Raw genomic sequence first — 24,300 nt, forward strand, 5'->3', positions numbered from 1 at the left:
CAAACCCGCGAGCGGCAAGAATCGCGAGACAGACTCGGTGACAGACAAACGAACGCGACACGGACGCAACGAGAATGGCGGCCGACAACTTAATTCGAACGAACGCGGGGCTTTCGATCCGCGCTCTTCCGGCGCTCCCGATATCGTCTCTCGCGGCCACGCGAGTTAAAGGGAACTTACCGAGTAGACGAGTCTGATCCGCGACGTCCGCGTTGAGCAACGCGACTTGGCGCGCGATGCGGCCGCGATCCGAACGCGACGGCGCCGGCCACAAGGTTCACACGCACGCCACGTCGCGGAGCGGCCGGCTGTGAGACAAACGGCGATTGGCTCGAGGGACACTGTGGCGCGGAGATTCATGACGCGCCCGGATTCCTCCTGAGAAAGACAGGGCATTCGAGTCAGAAGACGGCGAACGAGGAATAAGCGACATGCGAATTTTACCGTAAGCGTGAGTGTACTTTTTATTTGATTTTAATTAAATATAGTTATCGATATAACAAACCAAGGATTTATATCGTTTTTCTCGCGCGGTATAGTCGAGACGCTGTGTATGCAACATTACGAATTTCTCATATTATATTTAAATAATTTATCTCGAATCAATTTAGTAATGATTTCCCAGACAGCACCATATATGTCTAAAATCGAGACATAAGATGTGTCTTAAAACATTACTAAGACGTTTTTTAGACATCTTATCATAAGACGTCTTAAAGATCATGCCTTTAACCCGATTTTGAACATGCGTGCTGTCTGGGTCATTAGGTCTGTTCGTATTGCTTGCACTTTCTGTATTTAGAATCTTCGCTTTCTCTTTCTCTAACGCTAAAAATATATTTTTTTCTCGTTTTAAATGCAGGAATTTTGGGAAATTGCAAACAACAATTGCGAACAAATCTGTTGTTAAGTCCCAGTCTATAATATAATAGGTATTTTAAACCCTAAGCCCTAAGAAATTGACCTATCACAGTCAATTATTATCCTCAAATTCAACTGTAATTGAACAATTTCTTAAGGCTTAGGGCTTAAAACACCGAATTGTAGACCGGGACTAAAACTTATTTGCTTGACCTATGATCACCGGAACGTCCGTATTTAAGGCATTACCGACCCGACGCATCGATTTTATCTGACGCGCGTTTTAGTTCAGCCACGAGGGAGCTTCTCCCGTCGCCCTCCAATCCCATATTGCGATATTCAAATAGGCTCGCATACGGAATGAATCTTTCGATTCGACGCGATTCAGAGGTTATAGCTTCAAAGCTCGCCCGCGCTTTATAACTAACGAGGCTCTCGCGAATCGTATCCAAACTACTTTAATTCGTTGCGCTTGTCAATTCGAAGACAAATCGTCCTCGTTGTAGAAATTAATCGACCGTAACGACGCCATTGCAATCTCGCCGTGTACGGCAAATTCTCTCGGGGATAACGGGGGATTCTAAAGTTGCGAGTTTCGAGAACTTGAAAACGCCAACAAACGTAACGCGCAATGCAAGAACGGCGTTTAGCGTACGTGTCACGATTAGATATAGCGGACGAAGGACGTTTACGTGAATACTTAATTGCAAAATTGCTCACATTATCGGCATTAAGATAGTCTAATAGTGGAAATTGCTCGCACGTCAGCCGCCGATCTCTCACTGAGAATTTGAATAAGAGACTGTCGATAAGGCAAGTCTCCTATTTGTCGGTACGTAGTTGGGGTAACCAATCAAAACGCGCGATTTGAATTCGGATTCGCGGCGATTTAAATTCCGCAAAAGTTTCAAAGATTCCCGTCGAATAAATTAAATAAAAATTGCTCGAGAATTTGGAGGAATATTTATGTTTTATAATAACCGGAGAATAGCAAAGAGTATCTTATATATATATATATATATATATATATATATATATATATATATATATATATATATATATACATATATATATATATGTATTAAATTCTTGTTGCGCGATATTTGAAGATACAGCAAATACTATACACTGAGAAAAAAATTTTCTGCATTTTAGTAAATATTAGTTTGCATACAACACAGTCGTATGCAAACTAACATTTACTAAAATGCAGAAAATTTTTTTCCTGGTGTATATAAAAAAAAATTTTTGCAAATAAAAAACTAAATAAATAGGACTTTCAGATATTGAATTAAAATGACAAAATGCTAGCAATAATGTATTAAATATTTTAATAATTAAGTAACATCTACTGCAATATCACATTATACAGTTTATCGTACGAAATATAGTATTTAAGTGTTACGTGGCATGGAATTTAAAATAAACATATTTTGTGATAAATCGCTATACTTATCAAATGTCAAATTGATTGTCATTTTGGGGTTTCTGGTTCTATATTATAAAATTTACCTAAAAGCACACACACACACACACACACATTGTAGATTTAATTACAAAAACTTGTTACTTAATAGGGGAGACCGGGGCTAGAAGTCACACGGGTAAGTTGTCACAAAAGCTTATGTCTCACTTAATAGATTGAGTGGAATATTCTTCTTTATAGTGTAGGTTGCTTCTATCGTATTAGTCAGGTGTACGAAATAGCTTGTTTCAAAAACATTGCATGTGATATTTACGAGCACTTTTTAAAAATTGGAGGTCGTGAGTAGATTTTTCTTGCCTCTATTTTTATTGTTTCGTTGGTTTTGGAATTACTAGTCGTAATTTCTTTTTGGTCATAAAAAATATTATAGTTTTAGATAATTTTTCCTATATTTAGTTAACCGTCATTGCAACATAGTTTATAAATATAATCTTCTTTGTTCAAAATGACCGTTCAGGGTAAGTTGTCTCAAATGAGATGGGATTCAAAGTTTATGAGGATTATTATTCTTTTATTTACTCAAAGTTTATAAAAGTATTACAAAGTTTATGAGAATTATTATTTTTTTATTTACTCTAAGTTTATGAGAATTATATTACAAAGTTTATGAAAATTATTAATTTTTTGTTTAATTCATGCTGCAATATATTATTAAGTTAAATTCACCAAAAACTGGCACTAACTTTAATAAAATATTAAAACAGGAACTATTTGTCGTATGTTTCCTCTACATGAAAGACACATGACAATCAATCCAGAGTCATGTGACAACCAACCCTGGGTATGGGGTAAGTTGTCACATTTGCGCGGTTTTGCTTAGAATTAAATAACTTTTTTGTGTATAAATATATACAAGTCTAATTTTTTTTCTTACACCTAAAGGATGTAGCTACATTATAAAGTAGTATACGATATTATAAGATATTGCTAATATTTTTTTTAAATCAGTATTTAAAAAGTGTGGCAATTAGCCCCGGTCTCCCCTATTATTATAATGTATTATTTGTTGTTTTTCTTATGTAAGAGGATATTTACAAAAAATGTCAAAAGATTTATTAAAATTCAATTATTATAATATTATTTTATTAAATAACAATAATATAATATAATATAATAATATATAATAATAATATTTATATGGTTAATTATCTCACTATGACACCGAAATAGAATTTTCAAGTTTTAATATGCTAAAATGTTAGAACTTAAATAATGTTCTAACAATCTAGAAACACGAACAAGTTTTGACGTTACTTTCATCGTATGCAGATCCAACTATGTTGTAAAATTATATATTATACGTATTAGATCGATCTCTTGCCAAACTGATAAATCAAGAAAGAATTATGAGAGGCGATTAAGGCCGCGATCGGCATTATAGATTACACTTTGATTTCTTCGTCTTTTATTTGATTTTTTTGTATTGTACGAAGGAGATGCGCGCACAGGTGTACGAGCCTACACTGCGCTACGATGCACAAATGCGCTATCGACCGTCGAACTCCCCGGCGTCTTATCGGATGGTCGTTAACCTGAGCACTTGCCGTTTCCTTCCTTCCACCATCCTTCCGTAGTCCGCGCAACTCCTTTCCGCAATCGTAAAGATCGTTCATCGATAGTCCCTAAGGATCTTCTACAGATATATTGCTCCTTTGAGAAACGGAATCGAAAACGCTAATTCACGTGAAAATCGCTGCGGTCAAATTTACATTGAGAAAGAACAGTATTTGCAGTAATTTTATTTCATGTAGGATTTTAATTATAATTATTTTCTGAATTAAATATATATCTTTTTTTTAATTAAATATTTTATAATTCTCTAATAATTTATTTCTCAAGTGCTTTTTTTTTAGATTTTTTAGACGTGATTAGATAAATTTTTCTCTTAATTATAGTTAGTAATTTTCTTTGAATAACACGATGTATGAATAATAAGCTAATTAATCGTTTAGTCGTGGTCTTTAATCAATTTATCTGTTTCTATTTTTCTATTCTGACAGTAGCTTTATAAAGGCAAATAGGAGTAATTGGCGAGAACGATAAGAGCATCAATTGGACGCAGTTCTGCAATGCGGAACCAACTCTCAAAACCTACTTACTTTTCCGCTATAACGCGAAACACTGGAAATAAAATTTTGCATTGACGTATATAATAACCAAACTATATATATAATCTTTTTTAAATACAATTCCATGTATTATATGCGTTTTATTAATGTATTTATGCGTTTATATGTTATATGCATTTTTTTCTTGTGTCTTCAGGGAGCAGCAGGTTACAGATAAGAGTTGAATCATTTTTGCATAATATATTACTTCATAATCATTTTGTAATGTAGAACTAAAATTCACGAAAATATGCTTGCGTCCGCATTGCATAACTGCATTCAATTACAATTTATAGAAATGCGAGGCACGTGGGAGAAATCGCGATAGCAATAATCGCACGTGTAATGCAGATAACAACGGTTCCACTTAAAATGAGGTAAAGACTTGCGATGCATATTAAGGCACGTTAAACGATGCTAAAACTTCACGGTAAATATATAAGTTTCCGATAAATAACTTGTTTAAACTTTAACAGATATATTCGCAACAAAATTAAAACACATCGTAAAAGTGCCAATACATTAGGATTATGTTGATTATTATAGGGTATCTAAGTAAGAATCCTCGCAATTTCAGTACTTTGATAATATATCGTAATTCTCTTTGTATATATTTCTTCTTTTTTTCTTTTTGAAAACAGCATTTCGTGTTTCTATCCTTCACAATCTTATCTAACGAAGTTCGGATTTTTTCACCGACGGCGATGCCGACGGCGAGAGCGAAAACAGGAGAGCACGAGGAAGCGAGGAGAGGAGCGCGAGATTTTCGGGTCGGCTTCCTGCGGGCCGCCGCGCCGCTCCGCTCGATGCCGAGCGGAGCGGAGTAGTCACGCTCGGCGAGCCCGAGGCTCAGGCTCGAATGTTGCACATCGGCGCGGCGGTGCCCAGTCTCCGGGTTGACGCGCGGATTTAAATACTCGGGTACCACCGGCTGGCTATGATCCAGGCAGAGAGAGAAAGTTTGACGCGTCTGCACCGATGATCGATCGCGAATGACGCGAATACATCCGCGTGGCGATTAATTTCAACTATCAGCGACTGTCTCCGTCCGTCTCTATAACTCCAATTGTATTAACTGAATTAATGTTACGTAGTTCTCAAGGTATTACGCGTGTCGGTGTCGTGAAAGCGATATAGTTAATTATAGTAAACGTGGAAATAAATGGAGGAAAGGAATTGCAGAAATTTTTGGCTCGACGTGAAAAACTGAGTGGAGTCGAGTGAATATAAAAACAAAACCGCTGGTGCGACAAGAAAGAAAAAGAAAACAGACAAAGACATATTCGAGACAAAGTGGAATTTGTTTAAGAAGAAGAAAAAACGCGAAAAATCGTGATTTATTAAAAAAAAAAACAAGAAGCGTCATTCGCGAAAGAAGAATTTTTTCACGTTGATTTCCGTCTAGAATATATAATTAAAATTTCTTGGACAGACCGAGATGACGGGGACCACTTCACTTTTCGGCAACTTCTCTTCAGACGCCGTGACCAGACTCGCGATAGAACGCGGCGATCGCTGCAAGGTTTGTGGTTTCACAACAATATGCGGTTTGTAGATTGTGAGATAAATGAAGAGGCTGATAATGAGTCTTAGGCATTAAATGAAAAAATTGAATTATTTAGACAATGAACTTATTAGAATGACGTCTAATAATTACATTAACGTCTTATATACGCAAAGAGATTAGAGCTATTTACTTTCGCAATTGCTTCGACAACGTGTGATCTATAATAATTAACGAAATATAATACTCGCTCGCCTAAATAGCGCAATATCGACAGATGTCAACGGATTTTTCTATCACGATCATATCTTTCGTATTCGACCTCGTATTTAACCGTTATCAAGCGGTATGTTTCAAAATAGAGACACTCGAAGATATAAACTTGATTAATTTCAAATTGTAATTTAGGTGTTGACACCCCTTTAATGATAACAATACACGATCGTACGAATATATTAATCAGAGATCGCGGATTTGTGTGTTTGTCAGCGTCGCACTTTTGCAATTTAAATCTCCCCGCGACGCTGGGAAACAATAAATTTGCAGTGATTTGTCGGCAATCCGCTTCGGAATTTCGACTGAAAATCCACGATCCCGGCGACCGGACAATGCTTCATTTTCCAGATGCCGTCCGATGCAATTTCCTGGTGTGCCTCAAATACCGAAAATCGATCGGCGCATCTGTTCGATTAGAACGCTATGTAATCAACTTAATATATTTTCCACAAAGCTAAAATATCTCACACAATTTAAATTCACATTTCATTTGTATTTTTCGGTTGCGCAATTTTAATTTTACGCGATACTTGGAAAATTCTGAAGGAAAACCGCGCGCGTAGTGTTATCTGGTCTATTCTGTAACGATAGAATATTAGCATCGTTATATCATTACGCCGCGCCATTATCATCTCTCGTAATCGCGTCTCTTACACTTCGCTACGCTCGATATGAATATATCGGTGTTAATAAATTTAAACCACACTGCCGGGTGTTACGAAAATGCATGTACGAGCGAGCGCCTGCAGGATCATTTGTTTTAAAGCCCCGGCGGCTTTCGCGGATCAATTATCTTCGCACGCGAAATTGGGTCTACGAATTATCTATTGCTCGCGCACAAATCGAGAGAAATCGCGAACAAACGAGGTCGCATTTAGAAACTTTATCGATAGCCAACGTCATAGTAGACAATTGAAACAATCAGCATCAGCAGCAGTTTTATATTCGAATCGCATGCATTATAAGAATCATTTAGGGGTTAAATATAATTTCATTTATTTCATTCTGTGTTTCTGCGATTTTGTATTATTAGAAATTGTTACAACAGAAATATTCTAACTTTCTTACTAATTATATGACGACGTTAACCGATAATAATTGTTAATTATAATTTGACGCTCTTGTGACGTTTTTTAATTAAAATTTATAATTAATTGTGTGAATATATATATAACATCTTCAAGATAAATTTTATAGGAGAGAAATCTCTCTCGCGTAGAGAGATAGATTTTCGAAACGACCAGGTGACGAAATTGCAATCCTCGATGGCCAAATATCATTACCGGGTGTTCAGTTCAGTCCTAGACAATAGTAGCTATTCGAGGAATTAGGGACACCAGTGCCGTGGTATATCTCTGTATACGCGCGACACGAGGAAACGATTTGATGCTTTGGGAAGGGAAGTCTGCTCTCGTAGGAGGGCACCGTGCCAGGAAGCCGATATTGCTGCGAACGAGACCCCGCGGAGTGTGTCTGTGTGCATATATGTGTGCGGGGTGCGACCGGCTCATTGCCCGATAGTTAGCTTTTGTCGAAAGGTCATGCTAAACTGATCATGGAAAATCTTTCGTTAAACTAAAAAGTGGAATTTCCAAAAGTCCTTATCGACAAAATCTTAATGACTGATGAAAGATTTTATTACGTTTATATACACAATATTGCGATAAATAGTTTGTTTTCTTCATTTTGATATTTCTGGAAGATGTGTGACCCAACTTATATAAGCAGTTTAATTATTATTATTATATTTACTATAAATGTATTATAATACAAAATATACTTTTTAATAGAAACTGCAAGAATATTTAAATTTCTTAATTGTTTTAACTTTTATAATAGCTTAAAGTAATTTTTAATTTAACCTTTGCGAGATGCGTAACTTCTCAATAAATTATAAAATATTCGCAAGTGCTTGTTTTTTCGAAGTAATTAAAGCAACAGACAGCGCGGTGCAACTCTTTTAGCCGTGGAGTGTTATTGTCGCGTCTGAAGAGCCTTCCTTAGAATATCTTCGTACAAAAGGACGGATGCCAGAAGACCGGTCTTCCTCTCTTTGTGGGTGTCGAATAAAATTAAGAGAGAAAAAAGATAAGCAGGATGAGACTCGCGCGCAACCTTACAACTTGAAGCAGACTTGAGTGAAGGAATAATTATTAGGCAAATTATGCGCTGCATTGTCTTTAAACGTACTTTAACATTCTTATAAGTCTCAAACAGAAGAAAAATATAATGAAATAATAGAGTCGTTGCTCAAGTAATTTAACGTGCAGTTTCAGCACGTGTTGCATCGTAAATGACATCTACAAATAATTTATTCCGAGAACTAATAAAAATACACATATAATGATTGTAAATCAAATTTGCAATGTTCAATTTTATCTCGTAGAATTCCGCATCTAAAATTAGGTATTATTTTTTTCTAATTGTTACAAGTAATTTCGTATTAATTTCTTGAACAATCACATAATCACAGATCGAGCCTCCTCATCTTATCTGCCCGCGCGATTCGGTGCATGATAACGGTTATTCTAACAAATTATTACCATGTTTACGCAATAGGACACTGGATTTTCCGCTTTGAAGATTCTGCTTGTATCATCAGACAGATAATCATTATCGCGAAGCGCGAACGACGCGCAAGGATGTAAAAGTAACGTGTCACGAATTTCTAATCAGATGCACGTTTTCGTTAATTCTTTATATCGGAGGAGTTCGCGCGATATATCAGTCGACTGTGATCAGCAGCCGCGACTGGTCGATTCGAGCGCATCGTAAACGTAAGTGCACGCCAATTGTGTGCCGCCGCCGTTGTAGTAGTGGTGTAAAATATATATGTAACATACATCACCGGATGTCGTGAATGCCTTAACGCTCGATAACAATTTTCTGAAGGTATTTTCGGAGAGAATCGCGTGAGATATATTTACACAGGCAGAAGTCATGACTATTTCGCTGGGAAGAAAGGGGGTCATAGCCATCCGTTATAGAGAAATAGGCAACGAGCGATAATTGACAGCTCTAGGCATGTGACATGGCGTAAGGTTAAACGATAAGCGTAGATTATTCGCTCGTATTGAATAAAGTCATGAAAAAAACATAGTCTTCTGGACTTTCATGTCATAGGCCGGCTTTGTATCGAGCGCAATTGATAGAAAATGACCGCGAAATACGGCAATATTGAAAACAATCGAATAATCTCCTGACAAAAATATTTTACTGAAATTCTCTCTCTCTCCTCTCTCCTCTCTCTCTCCCTCGTCTCTCTCTCTCTCTCTCTCTCTCTCTCTTCTCTCTCTCTCTCTCTCTCTCTCTCTCTCTCTCTCTCTCTCTCTCTCTCTCTCTCTCTCTCTCTCTCTCTCTCCTCTCTCTCTCTTCTCTCTCTCTCTCTCTCTCTCTCTCTCTCTCTCTCTCTCTCTCTCTCTCTCTCTCTCTCTCTCTCTCTCTCTCTTTCTCTCTTTCCCTCTCTCTCTCACTCTCAATCGACCCCATTACATTATTATTCCATAAGTTTCATGATACCTAACGTAAAAGAAATTTTGTTATTACTTTTTAATATAGTATAATATTTAATAACTCTCGATCGTTATTTCACAGTATATTACGTTTCATAAGGAGAATTATTATTCAATTTGAAATATATTTAGTATATAATTTTTCAATAACTTTTATTTCACTTTTCATCGATTTCATAGTACTTTCAGCAAAATATTTCTATCAGAGCCACACGCTGAAGATATTATGAAATCGATGAAAAGTGAAATAAAAGTTACTGAAAAATTATTGAATATATTTCAAAATAAATAATAATTTTTCTTTATAAAATATAATGTAAATAATGTGTGAAATATAAAGAAAGTTAAATTATACTATTAAAAAGTAATAATAAAATTTCTTCTATGTATCATCTTTTAGGTATCAAAATTTACTGAATTTAACTGAAAAAACTAAATTTTTACTGAAATATTAATGGAATGAACAATGCAATGGGGTCAATTGAGAGTGAATATTTCAGTAGTAAAATTTTATTATATTTTTTGTAAAATATTTTTATCAGGGCTCTCTCAAATATTACCGCATATTTTGTATTATATTAATTAAACTTGAACTCTTATAACAGCTTCTAAAATTATGTGCTCGGTAATTGTACAGAGCTGTTCTCTGTGCTTTAAATGTGTCTCGCTTCTTTAGAGGTAAGAAGATTACGTTGCTAAATTAAAAATTTTTTTTTAATTTTCTCAGAACTCTTTCTTTCGTGAATCTGCTTCGAAGGATTCGTTTCATTTCAAGCAGGAATCTTAAGATCTCGATTACAAATTGCGGATGCTAATTCGTTTGTTTAGGAAGGCCGCAGAGGGATGTGGCACTTGATCTTCCTGTTAATCGGCAGCGCGATGGCCGGCGAATCCGGACCAGAGTCGCCGCCGGAGTTCTCCGACACGACGATCAAAATCGAGGCGCCGCTGCCTTACGAGGAGGCATTTCCGACTCCGCTTCCTGGTCTGCTGTATCCCAGAGAAAGTGAATCTCGAGAGGTAAAACTTACATGACGCGACAACGCTGGTCTTTTAATGCCACTCGAATCTAAATCCGAGATAACCGGCTTACGTTCTCACACTTCCATCGCGAATCTGAAAATAAATTCTCGTGTTGAGGAAGGCAATCCGTGCATGACATTTCAGCTTACCATTTACATTTCGCTTGTTAAAAATAATTCTATACATTTATCATTTTAATGAGAAATTTATTATATAACGTAAAATATATAAATATATACGTTAATAAGCCGAAAGTAATTGAGGGCTCTCATTTTTTCCGCAAAATTATTGTTGCAATGCAATAGGGATGTAAGTATCATTAAGAAAAATGTTTTTTTCTTACACTTTTTATTTTAGTAATTTGGCAATTACTATTAGAATGTTATTTTTCTCAAAATGGAGTTTTCTTTACTTATATCTCTCTTGCATGGAGGCCTTCAATTACGTGCAATTAGATGAAAAATGTTATACAGTAAATATAAAATAAAGAGTGCTGAATATTTTTAAGGGTCCATATCCCTCAGTAGGTCCTAAAAAAAGGTGATTTTTGTGAATTTTTTGTGGAGAAAGTAAACAAAATAAATCATTCAATATTTTTGGATTATATTTATGATACTTTTAAGTAGTTATAAAAATTTTTTCAGTCCATTTGGCGAAGTGGGATACTGGGCAACGGCGACCTGTGCGCGGAATATGTTATTGCTCCATGGCGGAAGTCCTCCAGGTCGTAAAATGTTTTTGAAACATCGAATCAATCGATTTTCCTGTTCAGTACAAGTGTCCCTATAGAGTAGACTACAATCATATCGATATATGCAATATTTAATTTTTTATAAGCAAAAAAGTATCGAAAATTTATAGTAAAAATTAATTTTTCTTTTTGAACTGCCGCTATTTTATGAATTTTTATTCAAAATAATTTTTTTTAGTCTACTCTTTTTTTAGTCATTTTACGACCTGGAGGACTTTCGCCATGGAGCAACCTATTCCGCGCGTTGCCCAGTATCCCGCTTCGCCAAATTATTTAAATGGGCTGAAAAAATTTGTATAACTACTTAAAAGTATCATAAATATAATCCAAAAATATTGAATGATTTATTTTATTCACTTTCTCCAAAAAAAATTCACAAAAATCACCTATTTTTTAGACCTACTGAGGTATATGGACCCTTAATTTCCTCGTACTTTCTGCAGATAAAATCGCTAGACGGATTATGGGATTTTGTCGTGTCGCCTGAAGGAGATGCGCTAAAGGGTTACACGGAAGGATGGTTCACCGATGATTTATCAAAGGTATCCATTTAATGTGAAATAATAATCGATAACGACAAATGTGAAAATTAATAAATTAGTAAATAAGTATTAAAAATTTTATCACATCAAATTGATATTAAATTTGTGAAAAAGACATAACAAAAAAAACATAACAAATAATTCAATAAATGAAAAATTAATATCCAAAAAAGAGAGAGAACTGAACGAGATATTTACAATTACATAACAGACAGCGAGGTATTTAATTAATTAGTTTATTGCGCGCAACGACTCTAAATTAATCATCCATATTGAAATTTTCCGTATTCAGAACCAGCAGCGTTGCATTCTTTGTACCATTTTTTATAAACTATATGTAATACTATTACTAAATATTAAACTCATCCAATTTTTTTTAAATTCTGCTGGTAGAATATTTTCTTAAAAACTGTATAGAATTTTAAAAAAGTTTAGAAGAATCCACTATTCCACGATTTTTTATTTTTTTATATATTTATTATTATTTATGAATTTTCTTTTATTTACTCGCTTTTACCATTTTTTATTGCTAATTCGCGTCCGACTTTTGCTGCAAGAGTCACGTGCATTTTATAATTTCGCGTAATTGCATGTTGTCCGTTCATTATTACTCCGTCAGTGAAGATCCGTTCGCGCAAGACATGACTGGCTTTACAGGTCGGCGAGATGATGAAGATGCCGGTGCCCTCGTCCTACAATGACATTACAACATCGCGTAATCTCAGAGACCACGTCGGGGCCGTGTGGTACCAGAGGACCTTCTTTGTGCCCTCCTCTTGGCGGGACCATCGCGTTTTCGTCAGATTTGGCTCGGTCCACTATCTCGCACAAGTAGTAAGCATCCACTACTCTTTTTCAATCCCAAAGTGATCCTTCGGGATTTTCCTGAAGTACTTATTGAAAATCCTAAAGTATTTATTGGAGAATACCTAAAAAGATAAATATAAAACAAAAGAAAAAGAGGTGAAAGATAAAGGGAGTGGGGGGGCAATTCAACAATACTCCAATCTTATATGTTAAAACATTTCTTCTAAACAAAGAACATATAGATTGTGTTTAAAGAGACTACGACATATTTCAAGACAAATATTAATTTTAATGTAATTTTTGTCAAAATGCACGTAAAGTTCAAATTTAAATTACAAGATGCATATCAATGTGGCTCACGAGCGAGTTGTGTGTGTCTTGATGTAGTGGGTGAACAACGCTTTAGTGACCAATCACGAAATGGGCCACTTGCCTTTCGAAGCTGAGATCTCGTCGTACGTGTCCTTCGGCGGCAAGAACCGCATTACCGTCGCCGTGGATAACACTCTGCTGCAGACCAGCGTGCCCCAGGGCACGATCATGGAGATGGTCACCGACAACGGCACCACGCACTTGCAGACTTACACCTTCGATTTCTTCAACTACGCCGGTATACACAGGTAAAAATTTAATTAGTTAAAACAAGAAGAATAATCAAACAATCAAAGATCAATTTTTTATATTCTTCTTCTTTATTTAACAATATTTTATATTCTTTATATTCTTATTAGAAATATATTTTAACAAAACGCTTAATTCAACTATAATGCCCGATCTACAATAGCTGTAGTAAGCTGTAGTAAGTCTCAACCCGTAAGAAATTGACCAATTACAGGCAAATGTGAGGAGAATAATCGACTGTGATTGGTCAATTTCTTACATCTTGAGGCTTACTACAGTTTACTACAGCTATTGTAGATCGGGCATAAATGACACATATATAAGAGAAATATTTTTTAAACTTTAACAGTATTTCTTTCTCGTTTAATTAACATTTAATTTGTACAAATAAGTATCTCTCAATTCTTTTTGGTTTATTTATTTTTCTCTTTGTCTCAAAAGTAAATAGTTTAACAGGGACCGAAAGAATCTCATTTTGAGTCCAAATTTAATCTCTCCAATTCTCGAAATCAAAATCAATGTAAAGATACAAGTTCAGCACAATTATTGGGCAAAGAGAGAATGCATGAGTAATGCAGGTGTAATCGCGTTGTCCCGCTTCGCTGTTATAAAGAACCTTTCGAGTTCTCTGAAGCGACACGCGCGAATTTCACTCGCCACAAACAGATCTCTATCAAGGGCTTTGTGGAAAAGCTATATATGTAGAAAGAACATTCAATATGCGTTACGCATTACAATCGAGGCCACAAGAGACACGATCATGAGATTTTAGCTCTTCCACGAAAAAGTTTCTATGGCATAGAAAAATAAAGATGAACAATTTGATTATTTTAATCACATATGATAATTCGAGATAATTATACAACTCTTCCGACAATTTAAGCGAATCATAATTAATATAAAAATACAAACACAATACAGAAAAATTATTCATAGGAAAATTACAACACTTGTAATAATTAAACAACTCCATCAGAATATCTTATTTATTTTAATTTTTATGTGAATTAGATTTAGATAATATATTTTTAATTTATTTATTTTGTAATTTATTATTCTGCATAAAAGTATATTCTACATCCTCGTAATAATTATAATTAAAACTAGGTCTACTTACTAAATAATCCTAATAATCAAAATTGAAGACAATATTTTTATATCTACTAATTTTTTATGTTTGAGATCTTGTATTTATTAAGTCAGAATGCACGATACTAATTTTGCTTGCGACCCCATTGCTTCTAATCTAATTAATAAAACTTTATTGGAACGCTCTGCGAAGGTCCGTTTTGCTGTACACCACGCCGCGCGTCTACGTCGAAGACATCACGGTGAGAACGAGCCTGATCGGCGACATGGGAATTGTCAAGTACATCATACAGCCGGCTGGCCTGCGCGAGGGAGAAATACCTATCTGCAGAGTCACGTTGCACGACGCCGAGCATACCTTGGCCATCAAGGAACCCGTTTACGGCCTGTCCGGTACCCTGAAGGTCCCGCTCGCCAGACTCTGGTGGCCCAGAGGCATGGACCCCAAGCCGGGATACTTGTACACTTTGGAGGTATAAGGCCTGTGATATTCGATCGGTGATTGCTCATATGCAGATGCCTTGATAGCGTCCTGGTTCGAAGCAAAGTCGACTCCGAATCGATTACAAAAAAGAGAAAACATTATAGAAAAGTGGGACACCGTTTAGAAAATTATACGTGACTGAAATATTTAACTCGTACAAATCGATCTTGAGTTCTGTTTGCGAAACGACGCGTCGCTTTTTCAGGTGAGACTGTCGGTGGCGAATGTCAGCAAATCGGACATCTATCGATTGCCGATCGGCATCAGGACACTCGCGTGGACCAACACGAGTCTCTTGTTGAACGACCGACCGGTGTACATGCGCGGCTTCGGCAGACACGAGGACTCGGTTATCAGAGGACGCGGTTTCGACCTCGTCACCACTGTCAGGGATCACGAGTTGCTTCAGTGGGTCGGCGCTAATGCCTACAGGACCAGTCACTATCCTTACAGCGACGAGGTCCTCGATATGGCCGACAGGTACCGAGAATAAGTTTCCTAGAGTTATCTGATACGCTAATACGTTTACTTTCTTTACCTTCCAGTTTTCTCTCTTACGCATAATTTATTCTATTTCAAACTCTGTTAACTTCAATTTTGAAGATTGGGTTTTCTCGTGATCGACGAGTGTCCTTCCGTCGATACGGAGAATTATTCGCCGTCGTTACTCTCGCGTCACAAGGACTCGCTGTCGGAGCTCATCCGCAGGGACAAGAATCGACCCTCCGTGATTATGTGGTCCTTGGCTAACGAACCGAGGACCCAGCTGCCTCAGGCTGAGGAGTACTTCAAGCAGATCGCCCATCATACCAAAGCGATCGATCCTACCAGGCCGGTCACCATCGCTCTTGCTCGAGGAGTGCAGGTAACGTAATAAACAAATAAACATATGAAAAGATAAAAATAAATTTTTAAAAATAAATAATTATTTTACAAAAGACGTATAGTAAAATCCTCCCGTAATATTTTCTAAAGAGAAGAGAAAAAGTGAAACTGAATTTCTTAATTTTCAACATCGAACGTTTTTGCAGCTAAATCAAGCTGAAATTATATCAGATAAAAGTTAATAATGTTAATGAAACTTTGTTTTTCTAATTATAATTTAATCTATCCAAGAGTTTTAATTTTTATCACAATTGTTTGTAACATGAAATAAAATTGCTGATAAATAGATACTGTGTATAATTTTAGGAGGACAAAGCTGGTCAGTTTCTCGATGTGATTAGCTTCAATCGTTACAACGCTTGGTACAACAACGCCGGCAGAATGGACATGATCACTGGCAGAGTTCAAGGGGAAGCCGAGGCCTGGCACAGAAAATATAACAAGCCAGTACTTATGTCCGAGTACGGAGCCGATACTATGCCCGGTCTACATGAGGTAAAACTCTCTCTATATTCACAAAAGCCCTTTCTTTATACATATAATAAATTATATTTATTCCATATTTATTTAACACATATTAATCTCATCGCGCTTTAATCTTATTACAAAAATGAAAATATATAACTACATATATGCAAATAAAAAGTGTACAAAAGAAATAATTAAGGTCCAAAATTAACATAAGAGTGTAGAAAGAAATATACATAGAGGAGAGCTATAAATGTAAATAATTACAATGAAAAATAAATATAAAAGAATAAGAAAGAATAAAATGGGAATATAAAATAATTATACAATTTCGTTTAATAAACTTTTGTGCTATTATTACATCGTAAATTATTTTTTTTATTTATTTTGTAATTTACACGCATTAATTCTATGTTAATTATTATGTTAATTTTATGTTATTTAACTTGTAATGTATACACATTGATTCTATGTTAATTATTATGTTAATTCTGTTATTTAATTTGTAATTTATACACATTAATTCTGTGTTAATTATTTGCAGCTACCGGAATACGTATGGAGCGAGGAATACCAGAAAGAATTATTCTCCAGACACTTCAAAGCCTTCGATCAATTGCGACGCGAGGGCTTCTTTATCGGCGAATTCATCTGGAACTTTGCCGATTTCCGCACTGCGCAAAGTGAGTATCAAATGAAGTCACATTTACTAATTTATTATTATAATATTTATTACTCCAGAACAATTTAATGCTGATATTATCAAATATTATTACGGAAACACTTGTACGGATTATAATAAAGTTCATGCATTTTTTTTCATTATTTCTACGTATAATTATAATTGAATACAGCTAATATTCTTCTAATTAATTGAATAGATAACTTTAATTTACTAGCACTAATAGTTTTTAAATTTAAGAGAGGTCATTCAAATATCAGCTTGATATCGAATAATGTGTGACTTAAAACGCTTTTCATTAATAATACTCGTCGACGTTTGCGCATTGCAGCATATACCAGAGTGGGCGGCAACAAGAAGGGAATCTTTACGAGAGACAGACAGCCGAAAATGGCAGCCCATCACGTTAGGAGGAGATACCATGCGCTCTCAGTCGAACTGGACGGCGCGCAGATACCGGAGGATGTCGAAAATTACATTTCATCCTATTATTCTCACTTAGAACTCTGACTGAATTTAAAAAGAGAAAAAATGAAGTGCGAGAATTGCTTCGCAAGGTCTTAATTTTTGACAAAAATGCATTTTCTTCATTTTATACATCGAGACACAAAGGTTGCACCGATAACTTAACATAGACTTATTCACCTAATGTACGCATACTCTATCATAAAATCATTTGTATCCATTGTATCCATCTGTACCCATTTTCTACGAGAAAAATATAAATCCTCCATTTATTCATCTAAGACTGGTTCACATTCGTTCATATGACAAGAAAAACTCCATTTTCGCACTCATCTGACATAAATCTGACATAAACTTTTATATCTGACATACTTTTGCGATGTACATAAATATTTAAATTAAAAAAAAAACAGCATTTTCCCGTCTTGACATTTTTGTACAATTCGTAAAATATATTTACAAGCTGTATTAAAAATAACGCCCTTCTCTAACGTATCACAGCCTTGTTCGATGCAATAACGATGTATATTCAGAAGTTGTTTAGCATGGCTTAGCATTGTCTGGCGGTTCCACGATCTGCAGACAAGCATCTGCCATCTCCAAGAATATAGGCTCCTTCATGGCTGACGCAATCGCCTCGGTAGGATTTGAACTGTCCACAACTGCCTTCATAATGTCACGCAAGTAGGGATTCTGGAGACACTTTATCAGTTCCTTGCTGTCACACAATTGTCGCAGCTTCTCCATAGGCACTGTATCTTCCGTTGGAAAATCATACCTCCGTTCAGTGACTCTTCGATATTCCTTGGGTTTCTCAGGTAACACTGGAGGCTCGCAAGGTTGAGTTTTGTGCTCTCTGCAACATCCCACAGAACAACTGAAATACAAAAATTAAATTAGTTTTAAAAGACATATGGAGGCATATAATCAATATATTAGATATACAATAAAAAAATAGATAAAAATAATTAAGCTCAAATAAAAATTAAGAAAGGAAAAGATCCTTTATTAGGCTTATTATAATTATATATTGTATTTCTATTTCCAATAAGTTATACAAAAAATTGACATGTTTACTGTTACCTTTTTGTATTGTCGAAAAGTAACCTCATAATTTTTGAAGACATATTTAAATTTTATACAGAATATTTTCGTGTTTATTTCAGAAAGCACATAACCTTAAGAAGATAGGATAATCTCAATCTGCAAGCAGTTATACTTACTAAAATTCCCTGCACCTCGGACATTTGTAAGCTGCACCGTCCTTTCCGCAAACACAACAATTTCTGATTGTCTGATTCATCTCAGTTCATGACTCAATTACTTTACCATGCAAGTACATACACCGTTCGATATATAAAAATATCGGAGCACGTGTCACGAATGTATTTTTATCCCATATCCCATCACGTGATCCACGAGCATGCGCCATCTGCCGCCTCTGCCGGTCGATGAAAGAAGTAAATTTAAAATATTTATTCACAAATAATTTTCATTTATTTTCCTTAATCTTTCTTAGATGATTATCAAGAAATAAAATAGGAATTTCAGTATAATAATGCATTGTTTGTAGTTTTTCTAACACTTTTAACGTGCAATATTCAGCAGAAGCTATCTCTATATTCTATAATCTCTATATAAATATACATATATAAAATTGACATTACACATTTTCACCTACTTTTTGTGTATATTTTTGTTGCGCAGTTAGAAGTAATTTCGAGAAATTTTTAACTAACTTTATTAATCATTAGTCAAGAGTCATATTATTTATTAAATCAAATTCATTTAAAGCTTTATTTATAAAAAATATAAATCAATATATCAATTCGGTTCAATAACGATTTTTGTAAACAAAGAAAATAATTAATTTGAAAAAATCGCTTATTTTAAACGACTGCAGCGAGTTTCAAGAATTCTGCATGATTCTGAGGATTAATAAATTGTTAGTCCTAGTTACTTAAAATGGCTTTACTCCATTTCTTCTGCATGTCATCCCTTTTCGTTACAATATGTCTAAACTCAACATGAAACTGTCCACAGGAATTTATAACAATAATTAATTCTTTAGAAGCTTAATTTTATCGTTGACGATTCTCAAAGATCAGATTTTTATATAACTAAAATCGGTAGCGTTAGGAAAGTAGCGTTCGCGCGAACGCATCGTGGCGAAGAGAGAAATTACGAAGCGGGACGACGTATTTCGATGAGGAGGAGGCGGAACTGGCCTGGATCTCTAAACGCGATCTCGTGGCGGATAACGATGGAAATTCGCATTCTTGCGGCGCGAGAGTACACGTACGTACGTCACTCGCGTGCCGGACACGGTGCGTCAACCGTACACGCGCGATTCCAACGTGATTTTATTTCACATCACGCGAGAATCGAATCTCGCCTCGGCGGTTTTACCTCGCACGGGAAAAGGATCCCGGTTTCGTTTCGCGACGCGATCCGAATTCCTGCCCTCGGCGCGGCATGAACCAAATTTCATTATCTTAAATTTCAACTTTATTTTATTATCTGAAATTTTTATATTTTTTTCACAACTTTCATACCCTGTATTTTGAAAACAAAAAGCAGTTTATGTTTATAGGACCTTTTCTCTCTAAAATAAGCCACGGAATAGCCTCTTCAATTTTTTGTACTTACTTTTAGGAAACACACCCTATATATAGTCACAACACGATAGGGGATTATTTTCACATAAATCAAAGTAAAGATTGCAATATTTATTAGTAAAATCCTCTTCTAAAATATATAAAATAATGCATAACTGTATAATTAAATTAAATATTTGAAGGGTACAGAGGAAAAACGATATCCATCCGGAGTAATTTCGAAAAAAACGCAATTTCAAGTTTCAAGACATCAAATATCTTAGGATCGAAGCTATTGAAAAAGATACTATGGCAGCGAATATCGGTATGCATCGTGTTTATATTTAGTGTTTACATTGTATGTTGGACTCTGATGATGGTTCTTCGCTCCATCACAAACACGTACGTGGACTATGATCGTTTTTCCTCAGCACGATATCTTTCGACCTTATTTCCAATGAATTGTAACTGTTCTTGATCAAAACAAATAAGAATTATGAAAGTTTGAAAATGCCACGGGATAGCATGTTCAGATCAATTTCGACAAAAAGTGGACTTTAATTTTTCCCTCTGTACCCTTCATATTTAATTATAATATATAATATATTTATATAGTTTCAAAACTACACTACCGAGACTAGAATCGCCGACGTGAATTGTCATCGTTGTTGAAAGCTCTCGATGTTGAAACTTTCTTCCCGAGGCCGGTGACCATGAGTAGAGCTCGCGCGCCCAAGGTCATTGATTCCACCGGCAGTTCCGGCTCGGTTTCTGGGCCAGGTTAACCGACGGTCCCGCGACGGCGACGTCCGGAATACCTTCGCTCGCCGTGACGTCGGCTCAGCCCGATACGGCGGACCGATAATGAACCGGCATAACTCAGCGACGGACTCGAACTCGTCCGAACCCGAAGTTCTAACGCGAATTCGAGGCCCTCCAATTCTTCCCTCCAACAAATTGCCAAACGATTGAATTTGATTAAAAGATATCAAAATTAATTTCCACAAGAAATGGTTGCTTCCGCGAACGTTTGTGGATCGATATCTCAAGTGAAATTGATCCCTTAGAACCCAGACAGCACCACGTCCAAAATCGGGGCATAAGATGTCTCAAAGATGTCTCAAAGGTGTCTTTAAGACGTCCTATGTCCCGATTTTGGGCATGCTGTCTGGGAATTTTCTCAGAAAATAAGCTCAACTATACATTAATTATTAAAATTGCTGTAATTGAACTTGAGATCAATAATAAAATGAACAATTCTGCCAAGTTCCAACTTGTAGTTCACTCAGCTAACGTGAATTACGGCCTTGCCGGCATCATCGGGGGGCCTCACTCGCGAGCATTCTGCGCGAAATGCGAGTTGGCCATTCATTCACGTCTGAGTCCTCGTTCAGCGGCGGGGCATTGACGCAGCGGCATGACACGTGCGAATTTAATCCTTTGGGACCTAGAAAAAGACTTGAGAAAAGAGTCTCCGAAAGTCCGAACGTCACATGCAAAATGACGATCTCACGGATACTCTCGTCGCTCTGATAAATAAACGAATGTAACGGATTAAACTTCAATGCCAGATTAATTCTGGATAACGAAGAAAAGAATAATCAAACTTTCACCGGCCTTTAATTAAGCAACTTTGTAATCGGCTTTAACATATAAGTTTAAGACAGGAGAAGCTTCCCTCTCGTTCTTCCTATTCAAGTCGAGAATTATTGAAAGTTAATTGCTATAAATTAATAAAGCTAGTTTCTGCGATATGGAGGTCGTTGACCGCGTTCGACGGCGCGGCGCCTCTTCGCTCTTAATTGACTACATAAATCGCAGAGCAAATAATAAAAGCGAGCTCGTTCCCGAAGATGGTACGCGGGTTTACCTTGAGGAGGTCGCGGTGCGTCAATCTGGTTCTCTTCTTCTTCTTTCCATCTATGACGACAGGCGAATGCGATGACCCAGCGCAGCGCCAGGAAATTCACGTCCGGATAGTCGTGCCGAATCGCGATTGTACGTGTCTCAGATCTCAGATTACCTCGGTTGTACGGCACGTAAAAGCCCAACGATTATATAATAACAGCGTACCATTATAATTAAATTTATTATCATGATTGGAAATTATTACATTTATTAATTTCAAAGTATAAATTTAAAATTATTAAATCTGTTATGCGTCACAATTATATCTATTTTCGAATTATCTCCGATAATATGGATTATTATTTAGATTTAAGTGTACCAAAATTAACAAAATAATGATTTATTATTGAAGATTCCAGACTCTGTGTAAAAAGCTCGTAAAAATCTGAAAACTACATTTTCTTTTGTTTAATTAATATTAATTATATAAATATATAAAAAATATAAACACTCAGACCGCACGCATGACTAAAACTGCGAAATGAAACGTCCGGTCCTAAAGACGTCTTATTTCTCAATTTTAGACATGTATGCTGTCTGAATGTTTATTTTATATAATTAACATTAATTAAACAGAAGAAAATGTAGTTTCGAGATTTTTACGAGCTTTTTACAGAATCTGACGTTTTCAATAACAAATAATTATTTTGTTAACTTTAGTACATTTAAATGATAGATATAAAAAAACCTGCGCATTTTTATTGTTGCCTAACCCCCAACCTGAAAGATCGGTTTCCTCTCTAAATATAGAGAGCTAGGCAAGATACTCTCGGTGGGTTGCCATCCCCTGCTTCCGAGAGGTGACGATCGAATAAAAATCTGACAATTTTTAGTCGAATCCTCCGGTTCACTATAGACTAGCTCACATCTGTCTGCACCACGATCGCCACTAGTCCTAAAGTCCTAAAGACGTCTTATGTCCCAATTTTAGACATGGTGCTGTCATGGGCAGTTATACGTAATCTAATCAAATATCTATATTTTGTGACATGCCATGGCTACAACAATTATTTTTATTATATGTCTCTCCATTAATTTTCCAGTGTTAGAAATTTAGAAGAAGCTCCGCAGGGAAAAAACGTATACATGTGTCACGTGTGTCTGTGACGGAAGCAGAACCAAACTCATCGGGATGACTCGCGCGCGTCGAGATCTCATCTCGGAGCGGCCGCGAGCGCGATGACAGCATCCGGCGATGACGTCATACAACGGCGGCGGCGGTAGCGGTGGCGGTGGCGGTGGCGGCCGCAGTTGCGATGATCGTGTACGATGACGTCGACGATGATCGCAAATCGGCGACGGCGGCGGCGGCGGCGACGGCAGCAACCGCAGCAGCAGCTGGAGGAAGGAGTTGGTGCCCCGAGCCGAGCCGGCAGGAATGGACGGTGCACCGTTTCGTCGCGGGGCCCAGTGCCCAGTTCCTTCCAGATCGCCGTGTCGTCGACTTCTTTCGCATTCTCGCGGATCCTCCACCTGGGCTCTCGACGCGGCGCGGCGATTCCGTACACCGCGGCCAGGCCGGTCGTCGATCCGCGACGGACGTCGCGCGCTGCGCCGCACCGCACCGGCCGGACGCCGCCGTCGCCGTCGCCGTCGGCACGGCCACATGACAGTGACCCACATACCGCGGTTCCGGTATGCCGCGTTAAGGTTTACGGTCCGCGATATACGGTAATCCCGACGTCGAATCCGACGTTCGGTAAACCGAACGAATTATGCGAGCGGAACTCTCGATGAGAAATAACGTGTAGATATATCAACCGTGATCGGGAACGGGTCGACGACAGTTAGCGTTAAGTGCGCGGTATGGATTTTCGATAGCCATTTCGCACCGTGGACACTTTTGGTACCGTACTCCGTTTAACGGTGATGTCTCACGCGATCGTCGATCGAATTCGATCGAGTGCGAACCGAAATGAGTTGTTGAATGAGTGAAATAATTGTAAGAAGTCGAAAATAAAAAGTGAAGAAATAAAACAATGTGGAATAAGTTGAACGGAATTGGCTGACCCACGTTTACGTTAATCCCTGAATTGCATTTATTGACGCGGCGATTTTTTAAACAAAGTCGGAATTATACGCTAAATATAGTCAATAATCATGTTAATGTTTGATAAAATAAATTTGAAATTTTATGGATTGTGTTGTGTTTAATTCTAAACGCATTTATTTTCAGTCATCTATCTATTTGATATTAAAATGACATTTGACCTTTATTGAAATAAAGTCTA

General features: G+C 36.7%; 2 protein-coding genes across 6 annotated transcripts; one reads left to right on the forward strand and one right to left on the reverse strand.

The window, feature by feature from the left end:
* The first annotated feature begins 295 nt into the window (after positions 1-295).
* On the forward strand, positions 296-17,979 carry LOC139819844 (beta-glucuronidase). Of its 5 annotated transcripts, none has more exons than XM_071789608.1 (11): positions 296-451; positions 10,576-10,767; positions 11,965-12,063; positions 12,721-12,897; positions 13,258-13,490; positions 14,774-15,053; positions 15,270-15,544; positions 15,668-15,929; positions 16,256-16,444; positions 16,962-17,100; positions 17,431-17,979. In XM_071789608.1, exons 2-11 carry the CDS (start codon positions 10,591-10,593, stop codon positions 17,607-17,609), a joined length of 2,010 nt encoding a protein of 669 aa, XP_071645709.1. In that variant the 5' UTR covers positions 296-451; positions 10,576-10,590; the 3' UTR covers positions 17,610-17,979. The 5 variants fall into 5 exon arrangements, with proteins under 5 accessions (XP_071645709.1, XP_071645710.1, XP_071645707.1 ...); XM_071789609.1 differs by having other exon boundaries at positions 304-445; XM_071789606.1 differs by lacking the exon at positions 296-451 and adding an exon at positions 5,312-5,977.
* Positions 17,660-18,990, reverse strand: LOC139819849 (zinc finger HIT domain-containing protein 3). Its single transcript, XM_071789617.1, has 2 exons — positions 18,788-18,990; positions 17,660-18,441 (listed from the first exon to the last, which is right to left on the reverse strand). The coding sequence occupies exons 1-2, from the start codon at positions 18,865-18,867 to the stop codon at positions 18,105-18,107; spliced, it is 417 nt and encodes a 138-aa protein (XP_071645718.1). The 5' UTR covers positions 18,868-18,990; the 3' UTR covers positions 17,660-18,104.
* Positions 18,991-24,300: the final 5,310 nt, after the last annotated feature.

The sequence above is a fragment of the Temnothorax longispinosus genome, chromosome 9, assembly GCF_030848805.1.
Source record: "Temnothorax longispinosus isolate EJ_2023e chromosome 9, Tlon_JGU_v1, whole genome shotgun sequence".
NCBI classification, from domain to species: Eukaryota; Metazoa; Arthropoda; class Insecta; order Hymenoptera; family Formicidae; genus Temnothorax; species Temnothorax longispinosus.